General features: G+C 42.0%; 1 protein-coding gene across 5 annotated transcripts in view; it reads left to right on the top strand.

Moving 5' to 3' along the window:
- Window positions 1-15,199, top strand: part of ARMC2 (armadillo repeat containing 2) — a 124,283-nt gene extending 109,084 nt beyond the window's left edge. For 4 of the 5 annotated variants that reach the window (XM_020876605.2, XM_070449993.1, XM_020876606.2 and 1 more), the window contains 5 exons: window positions 2,095-2,217; window positions 2,549-2,662; window positions 4,357-4,489; window positions 4,822-4,982; window positions 14,784-15,199. In XM_020876605.2, coding sequence (XP_020732264.2) covers window positions 2,095-2,217; window positions 2,549-2,662; window positions 4,357-4,489; window positions 4,822-4,982; window positions 14,784-14,941 — 689 coding nt within the window. In that variant the 3' untranslated portion in view covers window positions 14,942-15,199. Of the gene's footprint in view, window positions 1-2,094; window positions 2,218-2,548; window positions 2,663-4,356; window positions 4,490-4,821; window positions 4,983-14,783 lie in introns of those variants that run through there. The other variant, XM_020876608.2, reaches the window with a different exon arrangement.
- Window positions 15,200-16,136: the final 937 nt, after the last annotated feature.

The following is a 16,136-nucleotide window of genomic DNA, read 5'->3' as shown; positions in this document are numbered from 1 at the left end:
CAAACTTGCTTGTTACTCCAGGTATCTCTTGACTCCTTACTTTTGCATTCCAGTCCCCTATAATGAAAAGGATGTCTTTTTTTGGTGTTGGTTCTAGGAGGTCTTGTAAGTCTCCATGTAATCATTCAACTTCAGCTTCTTCTGCATTAGTAGTTGGGACATAGACTTGGATTACTGTCATGTTGAATGGTTGGCCTTGGAAATGAACCAAGATCATTCTTTCATTTTTGAGATTGCACCCAGCTACTGCATTTCAGACTATTTTGCTGACTGTGAGGGCTACTCTATTGCTTCTAAGGGATTCTTGCCCACAGTAGTAGCTATATAATGGTCATCTGAATTAAATTCACCCATTCCCATCCATTTTAGTTCACTGATTCCTAAAATGTCAGTGTTCACTCTTGCCATCTCCTGTTTGACCACTTCTAATTTGCCTTGATTCAGGGACCTAACATTCCAGGTTCCTGTGCACTGTTGTTCTTTACAGCATCGGACTTTACTTCCACCACTACACACAGCCACAGCTGGGTGTTGTTTCTGCTTTGGCTCTACCTCTTAAACTTCTTGTGGAACTATTTCTCTGCCCTTCCCCAGTAGCATATTGGACACCCACCAACCTAGGGGAGCTCATCTTTCAGCGTTCTTTTTTCCCTTTCATACTGTTCATGGGGTTCTCGAGGCAAGAATACTGAAGAGGTTTGCCATTCCCTTTTCCAGTGGACCACATTTTGTCATGCCCTGACTAGCTGGGACATGCCCTTCAGCCTCTCCACATTGCTAGATGACATGCCTGGTACCACCGTTCGTCCTCCCTGAGTGTGTAAACCTTCACTGGCTGTTGGATGTTGGTCTACATGCTGCCCGGGGGCCGAGGCAGAGGCCCTGCTGGAGTCGCCAGGATGGGGGTCTTGGGAAGGCTGGAGCCAATGTTGGAGAAGGCCCAGGAGCAGAGGACACCTGGGCCTCTTCACTGCCATTCACCATATCCATTCTTTTTTAGATTCTTTCCCCATACAGGTCATCACAGAGTGTGTAGTAGAGTTCCCTGTGGTATACAGCAAGTTCTTACTCATTATCTGTTGAGCATCACTGTGTGCAGACACTGTTCTCAATGCTGAGAATGTGATAATGCAACGAATGAGTCCTTAGTCTCATGGGGCTTACACCTTAGAGCTGGAAGATAGACATTAAACACAGAAGTCAGGTGGTCCCATGTGGTACAGGAAAGACGGGGAGTGGGATGTGGGTAACAATGCTGTTTTATACCGAGTGGCTAAGGAGGCTATGTCCAATAAGGTGATAGCTAAGCAGCAGCCAGAAGGACATGAGGAGTGAGCCAGGATAACTGGAGGAAGGAATAATCCAGACAGGGCGACTAGCAGTGCAAAGGTTCTTGGGCAGGCTCAGGCTGAAATGCTCAAAAAGAGGGAAAGACTGGTGTGGTTGGCATCAGGGACGTGGGGGCTGGAGCAGCAAATAAGGCCCGGGAGGTAAGGACTGGGCAGCCAGGTCGGGCCTGTGGGCCAGGGGAGATGAGTGCTTTGTCTGGCTGACTTTGAAAGGATCTGTACATTGAGGGCAGGCTCAGGGAGGCAAAGGCGAAGCAGAGAAGCCAGTGAGGAGGTGAAAGACGGACGAGGTGGTGGTAGAGGAAGTGAGAGGCAGTCAGAGCCTGCGTGTTTGGAAGGCAGCACTGATAGGAAGTACAGATGGGTTACAACCCAAGGGCCCTTCTGTCGGGAGCTAGAGGGCCCGGGGAACAGACTCCCAAGGTGCAGGCCCCAGGATAGTTCTGGGTCAGGGCAGACCAGCTCTGCTCACCTTTGCATACAGGGACTAGATCAGCCTGACTTTTCCAGACCCCTGGGTAGAGGGACTGAGCTTAGAGTGTTCCAAATGCTGGCTTGGAGTGGTCCTCTGCCATGGGCGCATTTCCCTGCAGGAAGAGTCATGGGAAATAAAGCAGCAACATCATGTCCGTGTAGACCTTGCCTGGGACAGCGGCTGGTCCCTGTATCAGCTGGGCTGCAGTCAGGAGGTGGTGGCTTCTGCCCTGCAGTGAGTCTTTGATACCCTGTGCTCACTTTATTTCAGAATCCAAGTCAATTGATGATTGTGAGGAGCTGGTGATCAACACTACAGCAACTATCAACAACTTATCTTACTACAAAGTGAAGAATTCCATAATTCAAGACAGAAAGCTATATATTGCTGAATGTAAGGTTCAGAGTTGGGTTTGGGTAGATGTATGTTTATTTAAGGTTTTGACTTTATTAACTAACTAAACACAGAACTAAAGGCATTTATAGTTTCTGACTTCTGGTACAAGTCTCTAAGATTTAATTCTGATTTAATTCTGATTTAATTCTAAGAAAGGTGAATATGGGGACACGTGAGTTTCTTAGTTCTTGCTAAAGTCCCCTATCATTGGAATTTTATTATCATTTTTAATTTTTAAGTTACAGTATTTAGCATTATATTGGTTTCTAATAGCCTTTAACTTACAACTTAAATTCACTGATTTTATTTCTCTGGTCACCAAACCCAGTGCTCTTAAAGCTCCTCGTGAGTAACAACATGGATGGAATCCTAGAGGCTGTGCGTGTTTTTGGAAATCTCTCCCAGGACCATGACATCTGCGATTTCATAGTGCAGAAAAATGGTGAGTTAATGACATACATTCAAAAACAGTCACGTCTTGGCAATAAACAACTGAGTGGTTTTGCAGCTTGGGTCACAAGAACATGACACTTGTTTCTGCTTTGGGACAAGCAGTGCTTTACATTCTGTTCCATCCATCTGTAAGGCTCTTGGCTCAGGATGCCAAGATGGATCTGGGCTGTGTTCTCAGGGTTTCCCTCTCCCTGATGAGTGGTCTTTTGAGTTTTGAGATTGTGTGTGTATGTGTTTGTGTTTAAGTGAAATGAGTGAAATGAGTAATCTATACACATCATTTCTGTCCATGGGAATGGACTCAAAAGACATGCTCCTTCATGCACTGGAATGTTTATTATAGGACTGCTTGTAATAGTGAAAAATGTAGACAACCTAAATGTCCATCAACAGGTAAGAGGATAAATATGTTATGGTATATTCATGCAACCAAACTTTTACAGCAGTTAAAATAAATGAGCTAGAAGTTCATGTATCAACATGCATCAACCTCCAACACATACTATAGGAGCAAAAAAGCTAGTAGTAATAGGAGGACACATATGAAATAATACCTTAATATTGTATTAAAACATGCGAAATGGTCCTGGGTATTGTTTATGTAATGTACTCATGTGCTAATGGAATAAGGCATAAATGCATTTGGAATTAGAAACTCCACATTTAAGACAAAGTTACATTTGAATGGATGCCCCAAATATAAAATTGGATCTGTAATATTTTATTTCTTAAACTGTGTAGCAGGTACATAAGAGTGTATACTAAACATATTGTTTTTCTCAAATATCTCATGTAAAAATAGTAACTAAAAATACCTAATTATTCATTTTCATGATAGAAAATTTGTATAATACAGATTGAAAAAAAAACACTTCCCCAGAGATAATTGTTAACATTTCGATGTATATTCTTTAAACTCTTAAAAACATATGTAATTCAGCCTTTGCCAAGCTCACTGCTGACCCATCGGTAGGCCAAGGCTGCCTCCCAAGTGAACAGTGGAACCGGAGCACACACCCATTCATTCTCCCCCAACCCCTGCTGGGGGCAATGAGCAAACAGGACAAAGAGTTCCGTTTCTAGGAGTAAGGGAAGGCGGTGGGGTCCGGGGGGAGCCTGTCCTGATATAAGACGTCCCCTACACTGGAAGTCTGGCCTCCCTGCAGACTGGTTTCCAGCAGTCGCCTGAGCAAGTCTTCTCTTACAAGCTATGGCCTTGGAGGACTTCCCAGGAAGATCTCCACTGAAGCCTACTCTCCCCGCCCCCCCTTCCAGGGCTGTGTATTTTAAGAAAATTCCTACTGGAGGTTTAAAAGAGCCCTTGAGAACAACCAGAAGTTAGAGATGAAATGAATGGCACCTGTGTGATTGGAAGGAGGTGGTTCCCTCCTCTAAACGGGCAGGGGCTCTCCCCTGCCTGGAAGGGAGAGCTGATGCTGCGGTACCTGCGAACAGGGACCCTGCAGGGGTGGGGAGCAGGTTCTGAAGTGACGGGTGTTGGGTGTTGGTGAAGGCACTTTCCCCACTGGGCAGTGGGGAAGCCGTACGGAGAGTGGACTGCGTCTCCTGGCAGGGTTTCCAGTTTCACAAGCTGCTCCCCATTTCCCCTCTGCCATTTGTGGAATGAAATACAGCTGGGGCCCCTGCGCCTCACTGGTCTGCATTTGTGCTCTGCCCTTCCAGTCCACAAGTTCATGATTGCTCTGCTGGGTGCTAAGCATCAGGATATTTGCTTTTCTGCCTGTGGTGTTCTCCTAAACCTCACCGTGGATAGAGACAAGCGAGTCATCCTAAAAGAAGGAGGTGGCATTACAAAGTAAGTTCAAGGCGTGGCGTTCTGACTCCGTCAGGGTTCACAGCGGGGCTTAGGCCCCTCTCCTCACTTCTCCCGGGCAGAGAGATTTCTGCATCTGGAAGTGCCCAGCGAGGCTAAAGAGCGGATTTAGATTCCACTGGACGCTTAAAATAATTCAGAAGTAGGTTATTGTTTAAATTTGTTAATTACTTAAATTGGTAGATGTGAAGTTATTTTAATAACACTGAATTATATATAAAATGTATATTCAGTATCAAAGAAAGCTAATCATCATGTTAAAAATATAAAAAAGGTGCTGACCTAATAACTTCTCAATTTGACTTTTCACTTAGGTTAGTGGATTGTTTAAGAGATTTTGGGCCTACTGATTGGCAGCTGGCCTGCTTGGTTTGCAAAACGCTATGGAACTTCAGTGAAAACATCACCAATGCTTCATCCTGTTTTGGAGATGAGGCTGCCAACACACTCTTAGCCCTGCTGTCATCATTTTTAGGTAAGACTCCTGACTGTGAATCTGTGAATCTTACCAAAATGAGAAAAATCATTTCCTGTGGCCTGTGTGGATAAAGATTGGTAGGCGTTTGGGTAGCTTTTTTTCGATAAGGAACAAGAGAACTTAAAAGACGATTATAATTTGGAGATACCTGGATGAGGCTGAATCTTATATACAGTGGGGACATGAGGACTTATAACTCATTGGGTGGTGTCATGATTTCTTTTGTGGCTTTTCCCCTTTTTTTTGAATTTTCTATAAGCTGCATAAATAGACAATCTGGGCATAAATGTATTGCTGTTGTTTAAAAAGTATATAGACATTGTTGTAATTGAGAAAATATGGTTAAAAGCTACTCTGAAATAAGTCATGCTTTTAATGAACCTGTGCACATATGATTGTGTTATGTGGGGAGAGTCTGTGAAATTATTTGATATTACTGTGTCGTCCGACATACACTGAAAGGTAGGAAGTAACTGATGCAAACCAAAGGAAAGATGAGAGTGTCTTCCATTGCAAAAGTTTCTCTTTTTTTTTTTTTCAAAAGTTTCTATTTTTAGGATAGTTCTCCTCATCCTGGGTTAGGCCTAACAGCAGTGATTTAGGTCAGAAGTGAGCGGAAAATCTTCATTTTCCAAAATGAAGATGTGCCTATCATCTCCCAAGCACCGTGTTGGCTCAGCAAAGCCATGCGGAAAGGCTCAGTGTGACCCAGAGGCTGTGAGTTCAAATCCTGACTCTCTGGGATGGTGTGATTCGACATAAGACTCTCTCAGAACCTGTCTTTCCATCTGTAAAATGGGGACGTTATGTCTGTGCTGTGTTGCAGGGAGTTGTGAGAATCAAACAGGCATCCTGAGAGCATTCCAGGAAGCCGAGAGGCTATAGTCAGGCAGCTCTGAGTTAAGGTCTCACTTTATCACATGCAGGGTTTTAACTCAGTGCATATTAACCTCTGAATGTATATCTTCTCGTGTCTAAGATGGGGATGATTGACACCCACTTTGCAGAGTTGTTGGGCTTCTCAGATGGTAAAGCATCTGCCTTCAATGCGGGAGACCCGGGTTTGATCCCTGGGTTGGGAAGATCCTCTGGAGAAAGAAATGGCAATCCACTCCAGTATTCTTGCCTGGAAAATCCCATGGATGAAGGAACCTGGTAGGCTACAGTCCATGTGGTCACAAAGAGTCGGACACGACAGTGACTTCACTTTCACTTGCAGAGTTGTTAGGATGATAAATGAATAGACATGCACAAATAAATTCACATAGAACCTGACACATAGCTGGTTCTCAAAACACGGTTGTGAAAATGCTTGGTAAATTCTATTGTTGTAACAATATGTTATTAAACGGGAACTCCGGACCAGAGCTATTTGAAAGAAAGCTATGTAATAGGTTCTTGTAGGTTATCCATTTTAAATATAGCAGTGTGTACATGACCTTCCCCCGGTCCGTTAACCGTCCCTTCCCCTGGCAACCAGTTCATTTTCTGTCTGTGAGTATCTTTCTGTTTTGTAAGTGAGTTCATTTGTATCATTTCCTTTTAGATTCCACATGTACGGGATATCATGTTGTATTTCTCCTCTGTCTGACTTACTTCACCCAGTATGACACTCTCTAGGTTCGTCTATGTTGCTACAGACAGCCTTGTTTTTAATAGCTGAGTAATATTCCATCGTATATGAAGTACCACATCTTCTTTATCCGTTCCTCTGTCAGACATTTAGGTTGCTTCCATGTTTTGCTGCAGTGAATATTTCGGCTCATGTATCCTTCCGAATCATGTTTTTCTCCAGATAGGTGTCTAGGAGTGGGATTGTGAGGTCATATGGTAGTTCTGTTTTCAGTTTTTTAAGGAACCTCCATACTGTTCTCCATAGTGGCAGTGCTAATTGACATTCCCACCAACAATGTCGGAGGGTTCCCTTCTCAAAATGAGCACAATTTAAAATCATTGAGGTTCACATTCTGCTCTGTGGACTTGAAGTTTTCTTGGGTTGCTGGGAGCAGAAGTGTGTTCAACTTGCTTTAATTCAGTTCTCGACTGTGGCAGAACATTGGAATCAGAACATATGGAATTAAAAAGAAAAATCAGTCAAAAAAACCACACTTGTCCTGGCCCCATTCCCAGGAATTCTGATTCAGGAACTCTGGGGGAGGCCAATTATCTGCATCATTAAAAAGTTCCACAGGTGAGTCTGCTATTCGGGCAGCACTGAGAACTCCCCCCGGTCAGTGAAGGAGCTGAAGGGCAGGATGCCCCGGAAAGAAGGAAGCTGGGAAACATGTGCATTGCCCAGCCTGCTGGACCAGCACTCAGGATGTGGAAGATGGCCCCATCGGAGGCAGGCATCATCTACTCCACCCTGCTAGGACTCAGCAGTGCTCTGTCTCCGCTCTTAAGGAGACAGCCTTTGTCCCCCTCGTCCCCTCGAGGCTCCTGCGTGGCCGTGGCTCCAGCTGTCTCAAGGCCGCTTCTTGCTGCTGTCGTGAGTGGGCCTCTTCTCCTCTGCTGTTGGCACGACTTTCTGTCTCCCATTTGGGGAGAAGATGTGACTGGTCCCGTGAGTCATTTTCCTGGGCTTTAGGCTTTCGTGCCTCAGGCAGCAGCTGCCTCCACTGCAGGCTGTCTGTGGCTTCCTTTGGCACCTCAGTCTGGGGCAGTCAACCATATGTAGCAAACTGGTGGGGCCGTGTGGCACCACCTAAGAAGGGATGTGGGCATGGCTGGCTTCACAGGTGGGCAGCACACCTGGCATGCCCTTGACTATAATGGGCCTGTTCCTGCCTCTTCCCTCCGTCAGCCCTGCCTGGAGCAGGACTGGGCTTCCTCTCATGCTTCCCTAACCTTGCACCTTTGCTCTGGCCAGGTCTCTTACCTGCCTGGCCCAAGGCTGCCGGTCCTGGCAGGCCCTTCTCGTGAGCTTTCCCAGCCCACAGTCATAGGGAAGCTGTGCTGCTTACATAGCAATTAATCATGAGCTGTGTAACTTGTTCTGTATTATTGTTTTGTACCTTTTGTTTCCCCACTCCAACGGAGCCACTTTAAGGAGAGGATATTGCCTTGGGCAAAGCAGGTTCTTGATAGATGCTTGTGGATCAACTGATAATAGTGGTATCTTTAATAGTGCTTTATACTTTTAAAAGGACGTTCATTCTACCCTTCTAAGATCTAAGGTCATCAGCTAGGTGACAGTTGAGGTAGGTTCCTCTAGGAGGGTTAAGTAAGTGACTTGTCTAAGATCATACTGTAGCAAAGCCAGGGCTTTCATCAGAAAGTAAACATCAAGCCCCCGTGTTTTTCTGCTGCTCCATTACATAGGATGCCCTTACCCCACCCCATCCCACCCAACCCTGGAAGGGGATGGAGGCATTGGTAAAAAAATAAACACAGTCCACCAGGGAGCCAGGTCATCATCAGAGCGTGGCATGCACTTCTCACGTGATCACGAGTGCTGCTTATGAGCCGTGAGGACTGGCTACTTCCTGGCTCCTCTCTCCACAGTGTGGGCCTCAGAGCCTTACTTCTGACTCAGGCTGTAGTTGTGTCGGACCAGCTGTGGGGCAGCAGTTGAAATGCGTATATGAGTGAGAGTATACTTAAAATTTCAATTTTTTTACAGCGATAGGTTAAGAAAACAACAGGTCATTTTGAAAACAGGATGAGCTGTTATATCACAAAAGTCCCACAATGTAGTGTGAGCACTGTTTTTAGAAATCATGGTAGGCAATTGATATAGCAATGTAAGTTACCCAACTTTTTCTTGATGGGAAGCTGGAAAAAGAAAGTAATGGGACTCAGTGTGGTTGGGATGTTGACAGTCTTTTAGGAAAGTGGCTTAAAAAGAATGTGGTCTAAAACTTCCTGATGTGCTACAGCCACTCCTCATAAACTCATGAGCAATCTGTTTATCTTGAAGTTCTTAGGTGGTATGCCCTGGCACACTACCATGAGCTTCTCTCAGGGTGGCTGGCAACTGGTGATCACCAGTATGCACTGGTGATTAGCATGTGCAGTTTGTTGTTGTGAATGTAAATGACTCTAGGTTATCTTATATTCATCTGAGGTACGTGGAGGGCTTCCCTAGGTGGCTCAATGGTAAAGAATCAGCCTGCCAATGCTGGAGACACAGGTTTGATCCCTGGGTCAGGAAGATCCCCTGGAGAAGGAAATGGCAACCCACTCCAGTATTCTTGACTGGGAAATCCCATGGACAGAGGAACCTGGTGGGCTACAGTCCATGGGGTTGCAAAGAGTTGAGCACAAGTTAGCAACTAAATAACAAGATACGTGGAACTTAGAACCTAGGTTATGTGATAAGGGATAGAGGGGGCCCCAGCGTTCAAAGTAGAGGGTCACATCATCATGCTTATGCCAAAGAGTCATCAGGTGCTTCTAGAATATGTGAGAACTGTGCTTTGTAATAAGAGTTATAACAGTAATCAAACCCATGGTAGCTACCTGGTGCTGAACAACAGGGTAGGCAAGAGTGCAGTGATGTGCAGGATCCTTAAACTGTAGTAGAGACCATATTATAATGGTCACTGACAGAGTTGTTTTAATTCCTTTTGTTGTTTAGTCGCTCAGTTGTGTCTGACTCTCTGTGACTCCATGGATGCAGCACACCAGGTTCCCTGTCCTTCACTATTTCCTGGAGTTGGCTCAAACTCATGTCCATTGAGTCAGTGATGCCATCCAACCATCTCTTCCTCTGTCACCTCTTTCTCCTCCTGCTGTCAGTTTTTCCCAGCATCAGGGTCTTTTCCAATGAGTCAGCTGTTCACATTAGGTAACCAGCGTATTGGAGCTTCAGCTTTAGCATCTCTCCTTCCAATGAATATTCAGGGTTGATTTCCTTTAGGATTGACTGGTTTGATCTCCTTGTTTCTGTCCAAGGGACTCTCAAGAGTATTCTCCAACACCACAGTTGAAAAGCATCAATCTTCGGCACTCAGCCTTCTTTATGGTCCAACTCTCACACTGTACATCGCTACTGGAAAAACCATAGCTTTGACTGTACTGACTTTTGATGGCAAAGTGATGTCTCTGCTTTTTAAGATGCTGTCTAGATTTGTCATAGTTTTTCTTCGAAGGAGCAAGCATATTTTAATTTCATGGCTGCAGTGATTTTGGAGCCCAAGAAAATGAAATCTGTCACTGTTTCCACGTTTTCCCCATCTATTTGCCATGAAGAGATAGGACCAGTTGCAATGATCTTTGTTTTTTGAATGTTGATTTCAAGCCAGCCTTTTCACTCTCCTCTTTCACCTTCACCAAGATGCTCCTTAGGTCTTCTTTGCTTTCTACCATTAGTGTGCTATCATCTGCATATCTGAAGTTGATGTTTCTCCTGGCAAACTTGATTCCAGCTTGAGTGTCATCCAGCCTGGCAGTTCACATAATATACTCTGCATGTAAGTTAAATAAGCAGGGTGACAGTATACAGCCTTGATGGACTCCTTTCTCACTTTTGAACCAGTCCACTGTTCCGTATCTGGTTCTAACTGTTGCTTCTTGACCTGCATACAGGTTTCTCAGGAGGCAAGTTAGGTGGTCTGATAGTGCCATCTCTTTCAGAATTCTCCACAGTTTGTTGTGATCCACACAGTCAAAGGCTTTAGCATAGTCAATGAAGCAGTAGTAGACTTTTTAAAAAAATTCCCTTGTTTTTTTCTATGATCCAGCAGATGTTGGCAATTTGACCTCTGGTTCCTCTGCCTTTTCTAAATTCAGCTTGTATATCTGGAAGATCTCGGTTCACATACTGTTGAAGCCTAGCTTGAAGGATTTTGAGTATTACCTTGTTAGCGTATGAAATGAGTACAACTGTATGGTAGTTTAAACATTATTTGGCATTGCCTTTTTTGGGGATTGGAATGAAAAGTGACCCTTTCCAGTCCTGTGGCCACTGCTGAGTTTTCCAAATTTGCTGGCATTTTGAGTGCAGCACTTTCACAGCATCATCTTTTAGGATTAGAAATAACTCAGCTGGGATCCTATCACCTCCCTAGTTTTGTTCATAGTAATGCTTCTTAAGGCCCATTTGACTTCACATTCAGGATGTCTGGCTCTATGTGAGTGACCACATGATTGTGGTTATCGGGGTCATTAAGACCTTTTTTGTACAGATCATCTGTGTATTCTTGACACCTCTTCTTAATCTCTTCTACTTCTGTTAAGTCCTTGCCATTTCTTTCATTTATAGTGTCCATCTTTGCATGAAATATTCTCTTGGTATCTCTAATTTTCTTGAAGAGATTTTTGGTCTTTCCCATTCTACTGTTTGTTTCTGTGCATTGTTCACTTAAGAAAGCTTTCTTATCTCCTTGCTATTCTCTGGAACTCTGCACTCAGTTGGGTTTATCTTTCCCTTTGTCCTTTGCCTTTCACTTCTTTTCTCAGCTATTTGTAAGGCCTGCTCAGACAATCACTTTGCCTTCTTGCATTTATTTTTCTTGGGGATGGTTTTAGTCACCACTTCCTCTACAATGATATGAACCTCCACCCATAGTTCTTAAAGCACTCTGTCTACCAGATTTAGTCCCTTGAACTATTCATCACTTCCATTATGTTATCATAAGGGATTTTATTTAGGTCATACCTGAGTGGCTTAGTGGTTTTCTCTACTTTCTTCAATTTGAGTCTGAATTTTGCAATAAGAGTTCATGATCTGATCCACAGTCAACTCCTGGTCTTGTTTTTCCTGACTGTATAGAGCTTCTCCATCTTTGGCTGCAAAGAATATAATCAATCTGATTTCAATATTGACTGTCTGGTGATGTCCATGTGTAGAGTCATCTGTTGTGTTGTTGGAACAGGGTGTTTGCTATGACCAGTGTGTTCTGTTGGCAGAACTCTTGTTAACCTTTGCCTTTCTTCATTTTGTACTACAAGGCCAAACTTGCCTGTTATTCTGAATATCTCTTGACTTCCTACTTTTTGCATTCCAGTCCCCTATGATGAAAAGGACATCTTTTTTTGGTGTTTGTTCTAAGAGGTCTTATAGGCCTTCATAGAATGGTTCAACTTCAACTTCTTCAGCATTAGTGATTGAAAGATAGACTTGGATTACACTGATGTTGAATGATTTGCCTTGGAAACAAATGGAGATCATTCTGTCTTTTTTTGCGATTGCTCCCAAGTACTGCAGTTCAGACTCTTCTGTTGACTGTGAGGGCTACTCCTTTGCTTCTAAGGGATTCTTTCCCACAGTAGTAGATATATAATGGTCATCTGAATCAAATTCACCCATTCCCATCCATTTTAGTTCACTGATTCCTAAAGTGTCAATATTGACTCTTGCCATTTCCTGCTTGACCATGTCCAATTTACCTTGATTCATGGACCTAACATTCCAGGTTCCTATGCACTATTGTTCTTTACAGCATCAGACTTTACTTTCACCACCAGACACAACCACAGCTGGGCATTGTTTCTGCTTTGGCTCAGCCTCTTCATTTTTTCTGGAGCTATTTCTCTGCCCTTCCCCAGTAGCATATTGGACACCTACTGACCTGGGAGGTTCATCTTTCAGTGTTCTGCCTTTTTGTCTTTTAATCCTTTCTAAAACCTTACCTAAAATTCTAGTTTTTGGAAGTGTGCTGTGTACAAAGAAAGTTGGGCAATAACTGGTTATCTAAATCAGTACTTTTCACACTGTGACCAGTTTGAAAAATGAAGCAGCAAACTAAAAGAATATCAGAATATATTACATGTAGAAAAGATAAGTATTCTATCATGAAGCATTTGTTATTTGTTTATAAATATATAAATATGTGTATATAGTCATCATGTAATATGGACTTCCTAGGTCACAGTAAAAAAAAAAAAGTTTGAAAATCATAGATCTAAGTTTTTCTTGGGTTAGCCTCTGCTGTTCATTGTAATACAAGTTCCAAAATTTAACATCTAGTGTAATATGACACATTTTATGCGTTTGCTGTATTTACTTTGCAACTTGAGACTGCTTTTCTCTTATCTATAGTTATTTGGCCACTTTTGTTATCTTGCCTAACCCAATTTACAATTAAAAGGGTACAAGTGTAGATTAACTAATTATACATTGAGCCTCAAGAAGAGTAATATAGTCTCGATGTTAGATTAAGAAACCCCAGACACCAAAACAGTGACTTGGCTAAAATCATCAAACCCAGTCAAAGTTCTGGACAGAGAAAAAGACTGAAGGTTGCCTGGGCAGCCATCAGTCTAAGCTGCTTTGGAAAAAGAGCATAAAAAAGAGAAATCATTTTTAACAAAAGTTTAGTACTCAGAACATCTGCAGAAGAGTGAGCAGGAAGTAGATCTAGGAATTCAAGAGCACTCAGAGTCTCACAGACCACTTTAGTTTGGAAATAGCCCAACAGGAAGGACTTTTAAGGCATCAAACACCATCTGGATTCTCCTTCTTTCAAGGCCTTGATTATCAAATGGGTGGGGAGAGTTAGGTTTGCTTACAGGGGTCTCCATGGAGAGCTTTGTTGAATTGTTTGTGTCTGCCCAGAACTTATCTCAGAGTTGCATAGCTGTCCAGTTGGCTAGGGGAAAGGACGGGAAGGTACAAACTGGGATTCCAGACTTATCTTATTCTGGGTGGTGACACCAACACCAGTAGTGCCAAAGTACACACAGTGTACATTGTGTGTACCGAAAATATTCAGGGTAAGAAATTTGATGTAAGCACCAAGGAAGCATTTGATGGTAGGATTTTAGTGGGCCTTATGAAAGAAGTTTGCAAATTATGCAAGCAGCAATATTTGTGGTCAATTTAGGACTTAGTGGTTACCACTTAAGAAGTCTGCCTCAGCCTCAGACCTAGGAAGTGGTAGAGCCAACCTTCTGACTGGCATGCCAGTGCATTTTCCTGAAGTCCTTCTCATGGTTTCCAGTGTAAACAGAAATGCAGTGGCGGGTCAGTGCAGAAACCTCAGTAGCCATTTGTCTTCCAACTTGGGTTGGATATACTTTCATGATATTCACAGAATTGAAAGTGCTGTTGGATTAAGAAACAAATCAATGTTGTAATTTTGCATTTTTTTAACAAGTGCTTTTCTGCATTATACATGGATTCACTTGGGATTCTAATATTGCTTAGGATTCTCAAAGTCTTCCATTTTTCACTTTTATTGGGGTGAGCGTAAGGTGGCAGGGGGAGGGAGGGGTTATCTTTTCAACGAAGTTTGTCCAGGCTGCTCTGAAATGAGCAAAGTTGATTTTCAGTCATTTTCAGTCAAATTCAACTGTGCTACTTTCCCAAAAGATTTCCTAACTTCTTTTATATTTGTCAACCACTGAAGAATTAATAATTAACATTTTTAATGTGCAGATAAGGAAATAATCTATTCATAGTTTGTTCTGAGAAATTGTGATCTGACTTTTGGATATAAAGTTAGATGTAACATTAGGGATAAATTGAAGTAAGAACTCAATTCAGTCTAGGATTTTTTTTTTTTTTTTAAGGAAGATTGCTATCTTTGATTATTATTTTTTGCCACGCCACACACTATGCACGATCTTAGTTCCCTGACCAGGGATCCAATCCCAGGCCCCTTGCAGTGGAGGCATAGAGTCTTAACCACTTGGACTGCTAGGGAAGTCCTCAAGATTATTATCTTTTTTTTTTTAATTAAGAAGCTATCATATACTTACTTAAAATTTTTTCTATAAAGAACTACTCCCGTAAAAAAGCATTGTTGCAATTAGAGATGACTCAGAATGAGTTTACAATGCCATCAAAAATTAAACCATTCAGTAGGATTACATTTCTAAGTAATTGCTGTAATTTTAATTTTTCTGATGCAGATGAAGAACTAGCATTGAATGGGAGTTTTGACCAAGACCTAAAAAACTATCACAAACTCCACTGGGAAACAGAATTCAGACCGGTGGCACAGCAGCTTCTAAACCGAATTAAGAATCATCACACCTTCCTGGAACCTCTGCCTATTCCTTCTTTCTAACATGATGCAGATTAACAACAGAAACAGAAAGTCAGGTCTCCATCATTCTTAAGAAGTGGTAACAAGCATGAACTTTTTTTTTTCAATATTAACAAATATTCAAAGTTTTTCAGGTACTTATTTTAGTGAGTAGTCTTAGTGTATTAAAAGAAATAAGCATTTCTTGTGGTAGGTATTGTGGAAAAATGAATATACATGTTGTGCTTCCTACTATGAGAAATTTAAGATGAAAATATATTCATGGTATTTCTAAGTAAATGACTTTTTATTCTATTCTCTATTGAATAATTTAGCTCTAGTCTTAAAATCCTGATGTCACAATTCTAGAATTTAATTGCTTGTCAGTTCAGTCAATGAACTGGGCAATGAAGACAGTTAGATTTTATGTAGAGAAAGAATGGTGGTCAACACTATTAGGAATACATTATGACATAAGCATCCGCACTGATTCTTACAGCTTTTAATAATAGTCTCCTGGTTAGGTACCACTATTTTTCTGGTTGTCATACTGAGAGGAGGGGGAGGCAGAAAAATTTAGAGAAGACTGCTTTGGGCCATCCACTCTTTATTAAATAAGTAACATAGATGAAAAAGAGAGTATTTTCCCTTTTTATTTTTATTTGAAATAAACTGAATAGACCAGACAATTCTACTTATAACTCTTTGTGACTATAGAGGTGATCCAATATACTAGAAATATATGGCAGATCTCAGTTTGAATCCTAGTTCTCCCCTGCCTAGGTTTTGGGCAGCTAACTTAATATTTTTAGCTTAAGTGTACAATGTAATCATCTAGTTTAGGAACAAACAAACAAAGTGGGCAAATTGTCCAGTATGCTGACTGATGTGTAGTAGGTACTCAATAAATTATGGTTTTCCACCCTTCATAAGATAAGATTGGTCTTTGAATAAATGATCAACACCAAAGAAATTGAGATAACCATTGCTATTTAGCCCAAGAAAGATTCAGAATAAAAGTAGATTTGATACTCTGCTCTGTAGGGTTAGAGATGAACCATTAATAACATAAAAACTCATCTCTTACCCTAACAAAATACCAAGACTAATAAGTTAAAGGCAGGCTTTTAACAGACTAGATAGTCTTATAGTCTTATAAGTCTATTAGAAAAACCCTAAATTTCCAGAAACAAATAGACTTTCCAAGGGCTCCTCTAGTTTGGGTCTCATCCCAGGT

This window comes from Odocoileus virginianus, chromosome 19 (genome assembly GCF_023699985.2).
Source record: "Odocoileus virginianus isolate 20LAN1187 ecotype Illinois chromosome 19, Ovbor_1.2, whole genome shotgun sequence".
NCBI classification, from domain to species: domain Eukaryota; kingdom Metazoa; phylum Chordata; class Mammalia; order Artiodactyla; family Cervidae; genus Odocoileus; species Odocoileus virginianus.
Note: the sequence above shows the minus strand (reverse complement) of the source record. Positions and strands in the feature narration are given on the sequence as shown.